At 49.7% G+C, this 14538-nt stretch overlaps 1 protein-coding gene across 4 annotated transcripts in view; it reads right to left on the bottom strand.

The window, feature by feature from the left end:
* Positions 1–446: 446 nt before the first annotated feature.
* Slc44a2 (solute carrier family 44 member 2) overlaps positions 447–14538 on the bottom strand; it is a 34798-nt gene continuing 20706 nt past the window's right edge. The window contains exons 3-23 of one of the 4 annotated variants that reach the window (XM_028763722.1): positions 13679–13752; positions 13501–13585; positions 13249–13333; positions 13035–13145; positions 12886–12946; positions 12678–12801; positions 12420–12503; positions 12231–12343; positions 10473–10604; positions 10034–10133; positions 9859–9951; positions 9360–9444; positions 8602–8864; positions 8424–8518; positions 7581–7684; positions 7419–7492; positions 7176–7246; positions 6958–7046; positions 2905–2989; positions 2286–2457; positions 447–1786 (exon numbers count right to left, since the gene is read on the bottom strand). In XM_028763722.1, coding sequence (XP_028619555.1) covers positions 2333–2457; positions 2905–2989; positions 6958–7046; positions 7176–7246; positions 7419–7492; positions 7581–7684; positions 8424–8518; positions 8602–8864; positions 9360–9444; positions 9859–9951; positions 10034–10133; positions 10473–10604; positions 12231–12343; positions 12420–12503; positions 12678–12801; positions 12886–12946; positions 13035–13145; positions 13249–13333; positions 13501–13585; positions 13679–13752 — 2053 coding nt within the window. In that variant the 3' untranslated portion in view covers positions 447–1786; positions 2286–2332. Of the gene's footprint in view, positions 1787–2285; positions 2458–2904; positions 2990–6957; positions 7047–7175; positions 7247–7374; positions 7493–7580; positions 7685–8368; positions 8519–8601; positions 8865–9359; positions 9445–9858; positions 9952–10033; positions 10134–10472; positions 10605–12230; positions 12344–12419; positions 12504–12677; positions 12802–12885; positions 12947–13034; positions 13146–13248; positions 13334–13500; positions 13586–13678; positions 13753–14538 lie in introns of those variants that run through there. The other 3 variants (XM_028763723.1, XR_003710919.1, XM_028763724.1) reach the window with 3 other exon arrangements.

The raw sequence follows: 14538 nt of genomic DNA, 5'->3' as shown, positions 1-14538 counted from the left end.
AACAATAAATGTATCCTGATCTTGCAGAGGAACCAATTGATTTCCAGCTCTGACAAGGGGGCTCATGACGCTGTAAGTCCAGCTCCAGGGGCTCCAATGCCTACTGCTGGTCTCCATGGAAAACTACATCCACGTGGGACACATTCACCCAGATACACACAGAAATTACAAAAAAAAAAAATGACTAAATATTAGCTATTCTCAACCATGAGACCTTAGGCTCAGGTGCAAGTACAGGGTCCATGTCCAGGGCAGTTATGAGAGGAGAAGCAAGTGGCTGTTTCTGGACTCCAGCAATCAGTTCCCACTCTGAAGCTTTTGTTCACTACAGGACTCACTTTGGAAGTGAGCTCAAGGCTGGTTCCCATCCCTCCCTCCCCCCCCCCTCCCTCCCCTCCCTCCCTCCCTCCAGCAGCATCCCACATTCCCATTAAACACAGAGTTAGTGTCTGTACAAGAGGCACTTTATTAACTGGCTGGAATGCAATTATGTAAGCACAGGGGTGGGCATACAAGAGGAGGGTGAGGTGGGATGGCACACAAGACAGGCACAGGAAACCCTGGGATCCTAGGCTGGGAGCCTCATTTCCAAGATCCTGGTATATTACGGACAGCCAAAGTAGGGGTGAAGGGAGGGTCTTAGCATATGATAAGTAAAATGAAGAACCAGTCTTCTGGCTCTCAAGATCAAGAAGTTTGGCAATCAGATTCTCTAGTTTCAAGTGAAAGAAACCAGATAGGCCTAGCTAACTTGGAATACAGAACGAACCCACACCTCATCCCCTGAAACCGTCCCTTGGGTGAACTTCAGTTTCTTTCCTCTCACAAAGAGAGCAGTGTGCATTACTGGCAGAGAAAGGGCTGGGGAGGCAGGCCCTATTTCCATTCGTTTTCCAACCTCAAGTTTTCCATTAGGAAGCCATTAGGCAAAGCTGCTCTGTAGGATCTACGTAGAGGCCTGTTTTCCACGGCCACTCCTAACCACCACTCTCGTTCCTTGCACAGGGCCCTCCTCTCAGATGCTGTCTGTTTATCCAGAAGACTCTTCCAGTTCTGGGTACACACTCCTTCTTCCTGTGACCCCAGCCACCCCAGGCTAGAGGTGGGGTTACATATGAAGGCACTCTTGGTGACTCTATCTAGCTGTGGAGCCTGATGGAAGAGACGCAGGCAGACCCCTTACTGTCTGTCTAGGCTACAAAGGACTAAGAGTGAGACATGTCTGTGTTGGCCCTTAGGTACATCAGCCATGTAGATCCAATTCTATCTCGGCTGGGGAACGCAGAGCTAGTGTTCACTGAGCTGACTTGCCCGCTCTCATCGTCTTTCCCTCTTAGCCGGAAGGGTTACTGAAATACAAAGAAGCTTGCTGCAGACATCCTGGGCCATCTCCCATCCTCAGCTTCAAGTTACTTCACCATACTGGCACTGTCTGAGTCAGTAAGGACTGGAGAGACCCATTCTGTCCCATCTTCCAGAGCTGCACTAAAAACTCCCAATTGCCCTTTGGCATAGGAAAGAGATGCCCCAAATCCTCTAGGTCCCTGGAAATGGGAACTCGGGGAGGGTGGCAGAGAGGCAGTGATGTGACGTTAGGCAAGTCTGATGAGCTGGGGACTCTGACCCAGCTGCACAGCAAGCACCGGATCACAGCATCCTGAGATGGGAGGCAGGTGTCTTTAGGATTCTGCTACTTTCTTGTTGGTTTTATTCAAGAGTTTCTTGAGAGTGGAAGACATGAAGTAAGGCCTCTCAGCTGAACCGTCGTTTCTCTCCAGATCCTCCACTGTGGACAGAGACCCAAAGCAGGTGACATGAGAGGGAGTCGAGAGGCAGGCGTGGGGGTTGGGGATGGCGTGCAGGGAAGGGAACAGAGGGCCGTAGAGAAGCCTCAGGGTTAGAGAGCAACACACAGGAGAATATGCCATGGCAGCAAAGGCCTGTTACCCAAGGTATTTAAGAAGCTGAAACAGAACAATGCCAGCCCCAAGGCCTGCTTTCACTACCTTAAGTCCAAGGCCAGCCTGGGCAACTGAGAGAGACATTGTCTCAAAATGCAAAGTTAACAAGGCTAGGGGCATAGTTCAGTGGTAGAGCACTTGCCCAGTGAGAGGCAGGGTACGGGGCTCAGTGGCTGAGCCCCTGCCTAAATGCTCCAGTGAGAGAGAATGGGCTTATGGCTCAGTGAGAGGATAAGTGCCTAGTTTTGGAAAAGAAAGGGGTAAGGGAGGACTACAGGAGCCCCACATTTTCCCAGTCAAAGAAGCACCATCACATGCACAAACCGGGTCTCCAGAGGCCCCCTGGCCAGCTTGCCAGTCTCCCTCACTCTCTACTCCTCCTCAACTTCCTCCTGCTTGCCCGCCTGCGAACTCCCCTTCAATAGGATGTTTCTCAGCTCGGGCGACATGAAGTAGGGTCGCTCCTGAGAGCCGTCATTCCTCTCAAGGTCCTCACCTGGGCCCCCCAGGAACCAGCAGGGGGTGGAAAATGGGGTGGTCAGGAAAGGAGGGGGTTGGAAAAGGGAGGCAGAGGAAAAAACGGAAAAGAAGCCAGCAGGCATTGGGGGAAGAAGGGGAGGGGGGAGAAAAAGACACGTGGAGACCAGAGTTAGTGGCAGCCGTGAACCCTGTGCTAGTCCCCAACAAAGCCAGAGATTTCAAAGCCACAGACCCAGGGGACAGAGTATTCCAGCTATATCCTGGGGACAGAAGGGTGAAGAACAGTTAGCTTGAAGCGTGGTGAATGAGGAAGCCAGGAAGGCATGCACGGGCCTGGAAGGGACAACTCCTGCCCCCAGGGAACTCTAGGGTGAGAGTGCTTTCACTGGAGGGAGGCATTTCCTATCCTCTGGGGAGAAGGAAGTCAGGGCCCCTGGTGGGCTGAGATAAAGGGGTCACTCACAGAAACAGAGGAACAGCGTGTCCACACACATGCCATAGACGCTGAAGAAGCCGTGAGCAATCAAGTAGGAGCCAATGATCACTGTCTATTCAAGAGAAAATACCTTATTCCAGCCAGCTCAGGTGAAAAGCAACCCCACCCCATCACTCTCCTTCCTAGGCTGAGAAAGCTCTCACTCTCATGAGCCAAGAGGCTGTCTGTAGTTATAGAACTCGTGGCAATCCTCCTGCCTTTTTGTTTTGTTTTGTTTTTTCGAGACAGGGTTTCTCTGTGTAGCCCTGGCTGTCCTGGAACTCATTCTGTAGACCAGGCTAGCCTCGAACGCTCGAACTCAGAAATCCACCTGCCTCTGCCTCCCAAGTGCTGGGTGCTGGGCCTCCTGCCTCATTTTTAAAACACCTTTTTAACTTTTACAAAAGATCTGTGTGTGTTGCTAGCATGTTTATATGTGTAGCATGTGTGTACCTGACAACCATGACCATGAGAAGTTGCCAAACCCCCTGGGTTTGGAGTTGAGAATGGCTATGGATCACCATATGGGTGCTGGGAACTGAACCCAGGACCTCTGCAAGAGTTACAGTGTTCTTAACTGCTGAGCCGTCTCTCCAGTTCTAAAAACATTTGCCTTTCATCTTCAGGTGTGGCTCACACCTTTAATCCCAGCACTTGGAAGACTTGAGCTCTGTGAGCTCAAGACCAGCCTGGTCTACATAGAGTTTCAAGCCAGAGCTACATAGTGAGCCAGCCTCAAAAACAATCATTTATTTATCATGGCAATGTGGCTGTGATGAGTAAATTCTTTCCTGCTTTCCTCATGTTCACTTTTGATTCTATGTACGCACACGGGCACCTCGGTCACCTGCAACTGGAATTACATACAGTCTAGTGCAGTTGCTAGGACTTGAACATGAGTCCTTAGGAAGAGCATCGTCCTTTACTGCGCGGCCCCTTCTCTAGCTCTCTCCTCAGCCTGCAGTGGGCTGTGATGATAGGTAAGCACACAGCTCAGTCCTCTTGGCTGTTGGTGTGTGTGAAGGCCAGGTCAGTATCTGATACCCTCTCTTTCCACCTTAGTTTCAATGTTTGTTTAATCTATATATTACATTTCATGGTACTGAGCCCCACCACGCACACTATGCTAGTGGAGGTCAGAAGAGAACCTGTGGTAGTTGATTCGGTCCACCCACCGTGTGGGTCCAAAGGATGGCATTCGTGTCAGGCCTAGCAAGTTTTCAGCCACCTTGCTGGACCTCTGACTTAGTTTTATGAGATAAACTGCTGCTCAATGATTGGTTAGAAGGTTTGGCCAGGGTGCTCTGGGGATCTGAACGGTATGGGAGGTGTATACACGTGCACCACAATGGTGTGTGTTTGTCATGGCACAAAATTATGGGACTTGTGATCTCTCTTGCCTCAGCATAAGCCACCACACCCAGACCAATTAGATTTTTTTTTTTTTTTTGAGACAGTCTCACACATCTCTTGGTCTGGCCTCAAACACTAAGTAGCCAAGGATGGAACTGACCTCCTTATCCCCCTGCCTCTACCTCCCAAATGCTGGGATGACAGGCCTAAGCCACCAGGTCTGGCCTTCCACACCTCAACTAGGACCCAACCTGCTCCACAATGCTTCCTGCTTTTTCCAACCCCAGGGCCTTTGCATATGGCATATGTTGCTGTTTCTAACTTGCCTACCTTTTGCTTTCAACTTTAACAGCAAGTCCTTAGGTACAGGCCCCCTGGAAGCAATGTCTGATTCTAGACCAACCATGCTTCACACTGTCCTAGCACTATATACGTCGCCTTGAAGCTTTATCCAACTGCAGTTTTATGAGTGTTTGGGGCACTCTGGAGTCGGATCCCATATTCCACAGGGCCATGTGGTGCATGCCTATAATCTCAGTACTTTGGTAGCTCAAGTGCAAGGACAGCTTGAATCTGAGGCTACCCTGGGCTGTACAGAAAGTTCCAGTACTGCCTGGGATACCTAAGAGATGGTCAGTAGATGAGCACATGCCGTGCACATCTGAGGACCTGAGATGGAATCCCCAGCACCCACGCAAGCGTCAGATGAGTGAGGTGGCCCCTGTAAGCCCAGCACTTGACACTGATGATAGCATCCCCAGAGCAAGCGGGCCACCTAGACTAGACAAAACCAGGGAGCCTGGGTCCAGCAGGAGACACTACCAGGAAATAAAGAGATCCAGACCTCAAGCTCTCTGCTATTCCCTCTGCCTAGACATTTCATACTTTTTCTTAAGATTATTCGGGACAGGGTTTCTCTGTGTAACCCTGACTGTCCCGGAACTCACTGTGTCAAACCCAGCAATCTGCCTACCTCTATCTCAGTGATCTGCCTACCTCTGTTTCCTGAATGCTAGGATAAAGGCACGAGCTGCTACCACTGCCTGCCTGCTTGCTTGCTTTGTTCCTTTGTTTGTTTGTTTCTTTCTTCCTTCCTTTCTTTCTTTCTTTCCTTCTTTCTCTCTTTCCTTCTTTCTCATTTTTTTCTTTTTTTTGAGATAGGGAATTCTGTAACCAGAACTGGCCTTGAATTCACTGCGTAGCTAAGGATGACCTTGAATTTCTGACTCTTCTGCCTATACTTCCCCATTGTTGGGCTATCAGGTGTGTGCCATCAGTATTATCATCCGATAATGTCCCTATACATCTAAACTGTAAGGCCTTGTCTGCGGTGACAAAATGTGGCTACAATCTCAGGGTTTGGGAGGCAGAAAGCTCAAAAGTTCTATGCCAGCCTGGGTGTCAGTCAAAGGGAAAAAGACAAAGCGGGGAGAACTGGAGCGTTGGCTCAGCAGACAGGAACACTGGCTGCTCTTCCAGAGGACCCGGGGTCAATTCTCAGGACCCACATGGCAGCTCACAACCATCTGTAATCCCACCTCCCAGGTTCAGAGAATTAGATGCCCTCTTTTGGCCACCATGGGCATCATGGATGCATGTGGTATACAGACATACATGCAGGCAAAACACCAATACACATAAAAGTTAATAAACTGTTAAAAAAAAAATTAAAGGCACACACCTTTAAGTTCAGCACTTAAAAGTCTGGAACAGGCAGATTCTGAGTCTGAGGCTAGCCTGGTCTACATAATGAGGTTTTTTTTTTCCTTTTTTTTTTTCTTTTTTTGTTTTTTTGAGACAGGGTTTCTCTGTGTAGTCCTGGCTGTCCTGGAACTCACTCTGTAGACCAGGCTGGTCTCAAACTCAGAAATCCGCCTGCCTCTGCCTCCCAAGTGCTGGGATTAAAGGCGTGTGTCACCACTGCCTGGCTACATAAATGAGTTTTAAGTCGCCAAGGCTTTTGTCTCAAAATAAAAAACAAAGACATCGAGTTTGAGGCCAGCCCTGCTCTACATAGCAAGCTCCAGGTCAGCCAGAGTTATGTAGACAGATGCTATCTCAAGAAACAAGAAAAGAGCATGACTGTGGTGGCCCACACCTTCATCCAGCACTTTAGAGGCAAAGGCAGGTTGAACTTTGTGAACTGGAGTCCAGCCTGGTCTACAGAGGGAGTTGCAGGTCAGGCAGGGCTACACAGAAAAACCCTGTCTCAAAAAATGAACAAAATAGGAAAAAAAAAACCCTAAATAAGTAATAAAACAACCTTTTTCCACAATAATAGTAAGAGTAATAATAAGACCTATTATTAATAATAATTATTATTAGGGATGGCAAGATGGCTTGGTGGATGAAGGCACTCACCACCAAACCAGATGACCTGAGTCCAATCCCTACAGATTGCTGGAGAAGAGAACCAGTTCCCACAAGTATCTAAGTGTCTTTGACTTTCCACAAGTGCATCCACCCGGCACAAAATAAACAAATGTTAATGACAGTAGCTCTAGTGCCTAAGGAAAAGTCCCTCATCCCTGTGCCTTGTATTCAGCAGGTATTCAGTAAATATTTAGGGACTAATTAACCAATGACTGTCCCATCCCTAACCTTCACCAAAAGAATCTAAGCAAATCCTGACCCTACCTCCCAGCCCTGCTTCCACCCAGACCCCAACCTGTCCCCAGAGGTGCTCACCAGTATTGGGACCCAGTAGTAATTGAGAGGTGGGGCTGTATCTTGCACAATTCTGATCCGATGGGTGAAGAAAAAGAAGGCCAGGATGCCTGCGGTGAGATGGAGATGGCTGAGTCCCCAAAGACGGACTCGGCAGAAGATTACATGAGCCTAACATCAGTTTACAGGTCACTCCCAACATCCCACACGCCAGTATGGACAGGTCCGGTGACACTCACCCACACTACCCACAATCAGAAGTTTGCCCAACAGGAAAAGGAAGTCTGTAACTTTGTCCAGGACAGCCACCCTGTAGGGGAGAGTGAAGGGAGTGGTATGACCATGGGTTCAGAGTCTGGGAGAGGGTGGAGGTAGGAGGGGAGGCACAATAAATGGAAGGCTGGTTGAGAAACAGGGCTAGGGCAGGAGGGGGCTTGGGAAGGTGAGATGGGACAAGTGGGCTGGAGGCATGTCCCCCCGACCTGATGATATTTCTCATAAGCAGGAAGAAGGCATTCCTGGCTGAGGTGCAGAAGTTGGTGCCATAGATAGCAATCTGGAGTGAACAGAAGAAGGTTTGAGGCCCTCGGGATGGAGATGGGAAAGCCTCCCACCCAGGGCAGCGACACAGCCCTGCCATTCACCATGATGTAGGCATTCCTATTCAGGAATTTGATAAACTTCTCTAGGCACCAGAAGCAGCACTTGAGACAGACCATGAGGAACTTGGCAAACTTGTTCTGTGCAGCTGAAAGAGGAGGGAAGGTGTGAAGGGATGGTAAGAGATGGGTCTGGTTTGATTGAGACACCCAGACTCCTGGAAGACAGCTAAGTATTGCAAAGTCTGAGACTTGCCAGAACTACGAGGCCAGCCTCAACAACTTAGTGACACTGCCTCAGGGTAAGTAAATTAATCAAGCCCCGTGTTGATCCACAAAAGTAAGCTCCAGGGCTCAGGAACTAAGGTCATCCTTGGCTATTTAAGTGAGCTGGATGCCAGCCTTTTAAAACAAAACAGGGGCGGTGATACTGTCAATCCAAGCACTCAGAAACATAGGTAGGTGGATCTCATATCAGAGGCCAGCTAGGGCTGACTGCCCAGTGAAAAGCTGCCTCAAAACAAAACAAAACAGCTTTGCTAGCCAGAGCTGCTCTTCCTGGACCTGCCCTGCCCCTAGACACCCAGAACTCCAAGCAGTTCTGTTGGCTCTTTTCTGGAGTTCACTTTGTTGCTCTGGCTGTCCTAGAATTCACTCTGTAAACCAAGCTGGCCTCGAACTCTCACATAAGATCTATCTGACTCTGGAGCACTGGGATGAAAGGCCCGGGCCACCATGCCTGCCTTCAGTTGGCTCTTCTACCTGCTCTGCAGCCACTTAGCTCCACCCCTTCCACAAAGGGAAACCCAGCAGAGGCACAGCTCCGCCCCTACCCCTCAAGCAAGACCCAATCAGGGGCTATGTCCAGAAGTCCAGGAAGGGCGGCACCTTTCAGGCGCTGGTCCAGGTACTCCAGCATCACTCGAATGATCTGCACGATGGCTAGGATAAGGGAGCCAAAAGCCAAGGAGCCTGTGTGGTACCTGAAATCAAAATCGAGGATCAGTGGCCCGGCCAGATGGGGTCCCTGCATCCTTTCCCTTCTCACCCCAACACTCCTCTTTACCTGAGTGCTCGGCCAAAAGCAGAGAAGAGGGGGAAGGCAGGCATGTCGTCAGGCTTTCGCATAGCCCAGTAATAGGAGGCAAAGGCTCCAGCCAGTGTCACCTGGCCCAGGGCCAGCACGAAGTTGGCTAGCCAGAAAAACATGAATGCATTGAAGATCTGCAGGCCCAGCAGGGCGCGGTGGTAGGTTGACTCGCCACCGTAGAAGGCAAACTGGCAGTGGCCTTTGGGACACTGGCGGCTCTCATTGGATGACAGGAAGGTCTGGGGGAGAGGTAAGGAGCCACGGTGTCAGTTCAAAGTACCCTGAGGCTAGACCAAGGGTAGGTCCTAGAAGCAAAACTGCCCATTACAGAAATCCAGAAAAGGTGCTAGCAGGCCTGGAGTGATGGCTCAATAGGTAAGGGGACTTAAAAATGAGGACTTGAGTTCAAGTCTCCCTCCCGCCCATAAATAAATACATATGCTAGCCTGTAGCCCCAGTGTCACAGGGAGCTGAGATGCCACCTTAGCTCTGTATCTAGTGGGAGATGCTGTCTGAAAGGAATAAGGCTGAGAAATATAAAACAGGGTATCTCCACAAACATATATGTACATACCACATACACACACATACACGCATGCACACACACACGCATGCACACACACACACAACACACTCCATAATCAAGAAAGAGAGGGACAAAAAGTGACATCAGTCAAACATCTTCAAGAGGAGGCTGCTAGAATAATCCTGTCCTCCGCTACAGGGACGCCTACCTCTGGGTTGCAGGTTTTCCCCCGAAGTGGGCAGGATGTGTCGTCAACGATCTTGTACACAGCTACATTAGAGGTAGACAGGAAGCTGGAGGCTAATTAAGGAAACCAAAAGCTGGAACTGAGAACCCAAGGTGTGGGGGGAATTCAGGAGGACGGCTCACCCTTGGAATCCTGAGACTTCAGAGGCTGAGCCAGGAGGCCCGCTCGTCTGATGGAGGTGCTTGCCACCAATCGTAATAACCCAAATTTGATCCCCAGGACCCACTTATAAGGGAGTGCACAACTCCCACAAGTTGTCTTCAGACCTCTAAATACTGCTGCCCCTTTACCCAATATAAACATGATAGAAGTCTGTAACATGAGGAGACCCACAGGAAGGGAGGCAGGAGGTGCTCTTTGAAAAGGAGCACACACCCATCATGGTACAGCCCCACTCTGACTGCAGGGTACTCTAGGAACATCCGTCCCTGGGGACCCCAGACTGACGAGTGGCAGATACACAGAAGTGCTGGCCCAGTAGGCAATGCAGAGACACAAGAGGAAGAAGGTCACCAGTGGGTAGAGCAAGGAGCACATGACGTGTCCCACAGCCCTGGGGAGAAACAGAGACAGACATTAAGCTGAAATGGCCCAGCCTGAGCCACTAGGCACACCCCTGGCTCTCCGGGCCCCACCTGCTGGCTTCTTTGATGAGGGCTATGGCGATCAATATCCTTTTGCGCAGAAAGATGAGTAACAGGATGATGACCACTTCCAGGATGCTTAAAATGATCACTGTGGAGAAGGGTGGGTAGCCATCAGGATGGCTCATCAGGTAAAGATGCTTACAGTCCCCGGAGTCCATGGTGGGAGCAGAGAATTAGTGAGAGCATCCTCTGTCTGACCTCCACACAGGAGGGCCTTGTTATTGACAATCCCTCTCAACAAGGAAATATAATATACAATTTTTAAAAGTTAAAAGTAATAAGAAATGAAATTGATTTAAAAATAAATAAAATAACATACAATTAAATGATTTCTCTAAGAGCTGAGAGTAACCTGTTTCGGAGTCCCACTTCAATCCTTCCAAGGTTTCGCAGAATACAAGCATGGGGGAAGGGTGCCCCAACTCACTGAAGGCCATCCAGGTCTGCCTCAAGTGTAGGTACACTCGGAGGTCCGTCTGGAAGCCAAGGTCCGTCAGGGAGACATCGGAGCCTGCCTCTCCTCGGAGTCTGGAGTACTCCATGTAGCAGTGAAATATTCCTGCACAGAGCCACAAGCGTAGACAGTTAACTCTCTTGATTGTTTTTTGAGACAGGGTAGTATGTAGGGACGGGCACTATGGAGCCCTGACTGGCCTGGAACTTAATATATAGTCCAGGCTCGTGCTTGAAAAGCGGGTGAAAGAATGAATGGGTATTAGGACTCCTGTCTAATCACAACCTGAGCCAGCCAGGTGTGGAGGCACACCCCTTTAATGCCAGGACTTCGGTGGCAGAAAAAGGCAGGCCTCTATGTAGCCACTTCTAGGCAAGCCAGGGTTATACCCTGAGACCCTGTCTCAAAAAACAAAAACAAATATCAAGTCACCTAAATTGCCAACAACACTCAAATGAACAACTTTTTCTTTGGTTTTTGAAACTAGGTCTTACTATGTAGCAGGACCCATACTCAAATTATGTTCCTCCTGACTCTGCCTCCCTTGGCAGAAGATGACGGGCATGCACCACCATACTAACATGTATGTTTTGGTGTCTGGATCCTAAGATGAAGGTTCCTTTCAGGAAGTTTAAAAGGAAGAAAATCAGAATAAGGGCCAGCAACGGCTCAGTGGATAAAGGCACCCGCTGCCAAGCCTGAATTGACTCTCTGGTACCCACATAGTAAAAGGAGCGAAAACACTTTTGGAATTTGTCCTCTGACCTCTATATATGTACATATGTATTCACACACATATACATGCACACAAACACACATAATAAGTGAACATAATTTAAAAATACAGAAGAGCTGAGTGGTGGTGCCGCACGCATTCAATCCCAGCACTCAGAAAGCAGAAGCAGGTGGAACTCTGAGTTCAAGGGCGGCCTGATCTATAGACTAAGTTCCAAGACAACCAGGGCTACACTGAAAAACTCTCTCAAACACCCAACCCCCCCACCCAAAAAAAATCCACAGAAGAAGAAAACTTAATCAGAACACAAGACACGGATTTGTAAGCCAGGCCTCCGCCCTATGCAAGCTGTCCTCTTGATATGATTCACAATACAACATTACTACCTTCTCATTAAGTTTCCCACCCAGAAAAGCAATTACTCCCTTTAGAAGGTGGAAGTAATTATGCACAGTAGGTTTAGTCATGTGCCCCAGGACAGAACTAGGAAGCAGCAAAGCTGGGATTTGAACTGGCACCATGGGCACCACGGTGAGAAGCCTAGTCACCAGGCTTAAAGAGATGTCTTTCAGAAAGTTGAAAGTTTTTTTTTCTTTTTTTTTTTCTTTTCTCTTTCTGTGTTAGAGGAAAGGAACTGAGGGCCTTGCATTGTACCACTGAGCCACAAAACCAGCCCCTCACTGGGGGATTCTGGGAAGGGGCTCTACCACTGAGCCACAACCACAGGACCACACTGGAGGGCTACAGAAAAGTGCCAGAGTTACAGGCTTAGTCCCAACAAGCTGCACTTCATCCATCCCTTTGTCAGGCTCTGGGGGCCTCAAAGGACCTACAACACTGCCATGAACCTCTACACAAACATGTCAGTTAAACAGTGAGGAACAGCTGAGTGCTTAGGATGATGGTTTTGAAAGCTGTCACCAGGGCACCAGACATTTGACACTTAGCAGACCCCCAGGTCTGCAGGGAAGAGTAGGAGGAAGGGGGAGACGCACCATAGCCGAGTACTAGGATCACCATGACGATCATCACCCAGACCATAATGCCCGCCAGGAATCGCAGCAGGACGATGAACAGGAGACTCAGCACCATGGCAATGACCAGACCTCTGGGGGTTAAGACAGGGACATGAGTGGCACTATCCTTAGGCTTAGCCAGGGGCAGCCATCTTCATTCCAACTCACATGACAATCCAGTACCAGGAGACAGTGTAATCTTCAAATATCTGCATGGCCAGCTGCCGGGCCTCTAGAACCTTGTTGGCCTTTCTAGGGTTGGAAGAGACTCAAGTCATACCCAGAGGTTGGCTCTAGTCCCACCCCAGGACGCCAGGTGCCACACACTGGAGGGCTGTCCCACCCCAGGACGCCAGGTGCCACACACTGGAGGGCTATCCCACCCCAGGACGCCAGGTGCCACACACTGGAGGGCTGTCCTCTCACTTGGCTCCTTCCACCAGATCTGTAATGTTCTTCCTGGTGCCATGTCCATCTTCATAGGTTGTCTCATTGCCCACCATGAGGACCCCTTTGCTGGCATGGATGGCCGGGAAGCACCGCTGGGCCACTGTGGGACAGAAGGCGCTGTCGGAGGGAGTCCTTGCAGATCCCCCAGCCTGCACCTGATCCTTGCGGGATCCCCAATACTCACGAGGTTTGCTGGGGATGATAACCGCTGGACACTCCCCATCTCGGAGCACCTCAGTCACCCCCTGCAAAGAGAATGGGAAGATGTGAATCCCTGAGGAGGGCCCCTTCCTGTATCCACCACCCAAGCACCAAAGGGATCTTTCTGCTCACTTTATTGTTCTGGAAGCCGGGCACACAGAACTGCTTGTAATAGTCAAACTCGTGCGTGTTGCGCGCATGCAGAAGGGTGAGATAGCGATCTGGACACTGCTTCACACAGATCTGAGGGAGGATAAGGAAGGGGATATGGACTCAGGACGGAGACCCCATCCTGAACGGAGGTCCCACGTGATGCTCATCAAGGGGAAGAGGTGGAACCTGTTACCTGAGGGGTGGGACAGTGAAATTCCAGCAGGACCAGGGGGTTGGCACACTTCACGATGTTGAAGTAAAACAAGAACGGTTTGTCCCTGGGGTTGGAGGAAGGTAAATAGAATTAGAGTTGGTCAAGACTTCTTACCTACTGAGCCCAGAGATGGCTCCGGGGGTTAAGGCGCTCAACACTAAACCTGCCCCGGTCTGCCAAGATCCCCACAAGGGCGTTGCAGCTTAAGCGCGCCCACGCAAACAAACTCACGCATTTTTTGTTCCCTTTTGCCCACAGAACTCGCCCCGGCTATCAGTGGGGTAGATCACCTTCCGAGGGTCTCCATGGGTCCAGGCTGTGGAGAGATGCAGAGATAGATAGGCTGTCACTTCTCAGCCAAAGTGCCACCCTGGATCGCAGAGGCTGCGCCTGCCCTTCCAGTGCTTACCTATGATGCCCACAGCCACGTAGCCTACGATGGCCAGGAAGAGCACCACACAGCAAATGACATCTGTGCATCCCCTGGGGATCAGAACAGCATCAGTACATGTGACATTCATTATACACCCCCCTTTTTTGGAATGATCTGAAACGTGGGCCAAGAATCATGTGCTTTTCTCTCCTGGTTGTTTGAGACAGGGTTTTTCGATGTATAGCCTTGGCTAGCCTTAAATTCATTCTGTAGACCAGGCTGGCCTCGAACTCAAAGGGATCTTGTCTATCTTTGCCTCCCAAAAGCTAGGATTAAAGGTGTGTGCTACCATGCCTGGCCTTTTTTCCATTTTTTGAAAAGGGGTCTTACCCTGTAGTCTTGGCTGGCCTAAAACATGCTATGTAGACCAGGCTGGCCTCAAACTTAGACATCCATCTATTAGCTGGGCGGTGGTGGCGCACGCCTTTAATCCCAGCACTTGGGAGGCAGAGGCAGGCGGATTTCTGAGTTCGAGGCCAGCCTGGTCTACAGAGTGAGTTCAGGACAGCCAGGGCTACACAGAGAAACTCTGTCTCGAAAAACCAAAAAAAAAAAAAATCCATCTATTTCTGCCTCTTGAATATTGGGATTAAAGGCATGTGCCACCACATCTGGCCTATGTTCATTTTTTAAACTTTTAATTTTTACTTCCGTATACAGGTGTCCTACCTGCACAATGTCTGTGAGCCATGTGTGTGCCTAGTGTCTATGGACTCCAGAGGAGGGCATCGGGTCCCCTGAACTGCAGTGCTAGAAACTGAACCTCGAGTCATCTGCCAGCCCCAGGTCATATGAATTTTACTGCTTCTACATTTCCTAATTGTGTGTGTGTGTGT

This window comes from Grammomys surdaster, unplaced genomic scaffold (assembly GCF_004785775.1).
Source record: "Grammomys surdaster isolate TR1022 unplaced genomic scaffold, NIH_TR_1.0 140, whole genome shotgun sequence".
In the NCBI taxonomy this organism is placed as follows: domain Eukaryota; kingdom Metazoa; phylum Chordata; class Mammalia; order Rodentia; family Muridae; genus Grammomys; species Grammomys surdaster.
The sequence above is the reverse complement of the archived record's forward strand: the minus strand, read 5'-3'. Positions and strand labels throughout refer to the sequence as shown.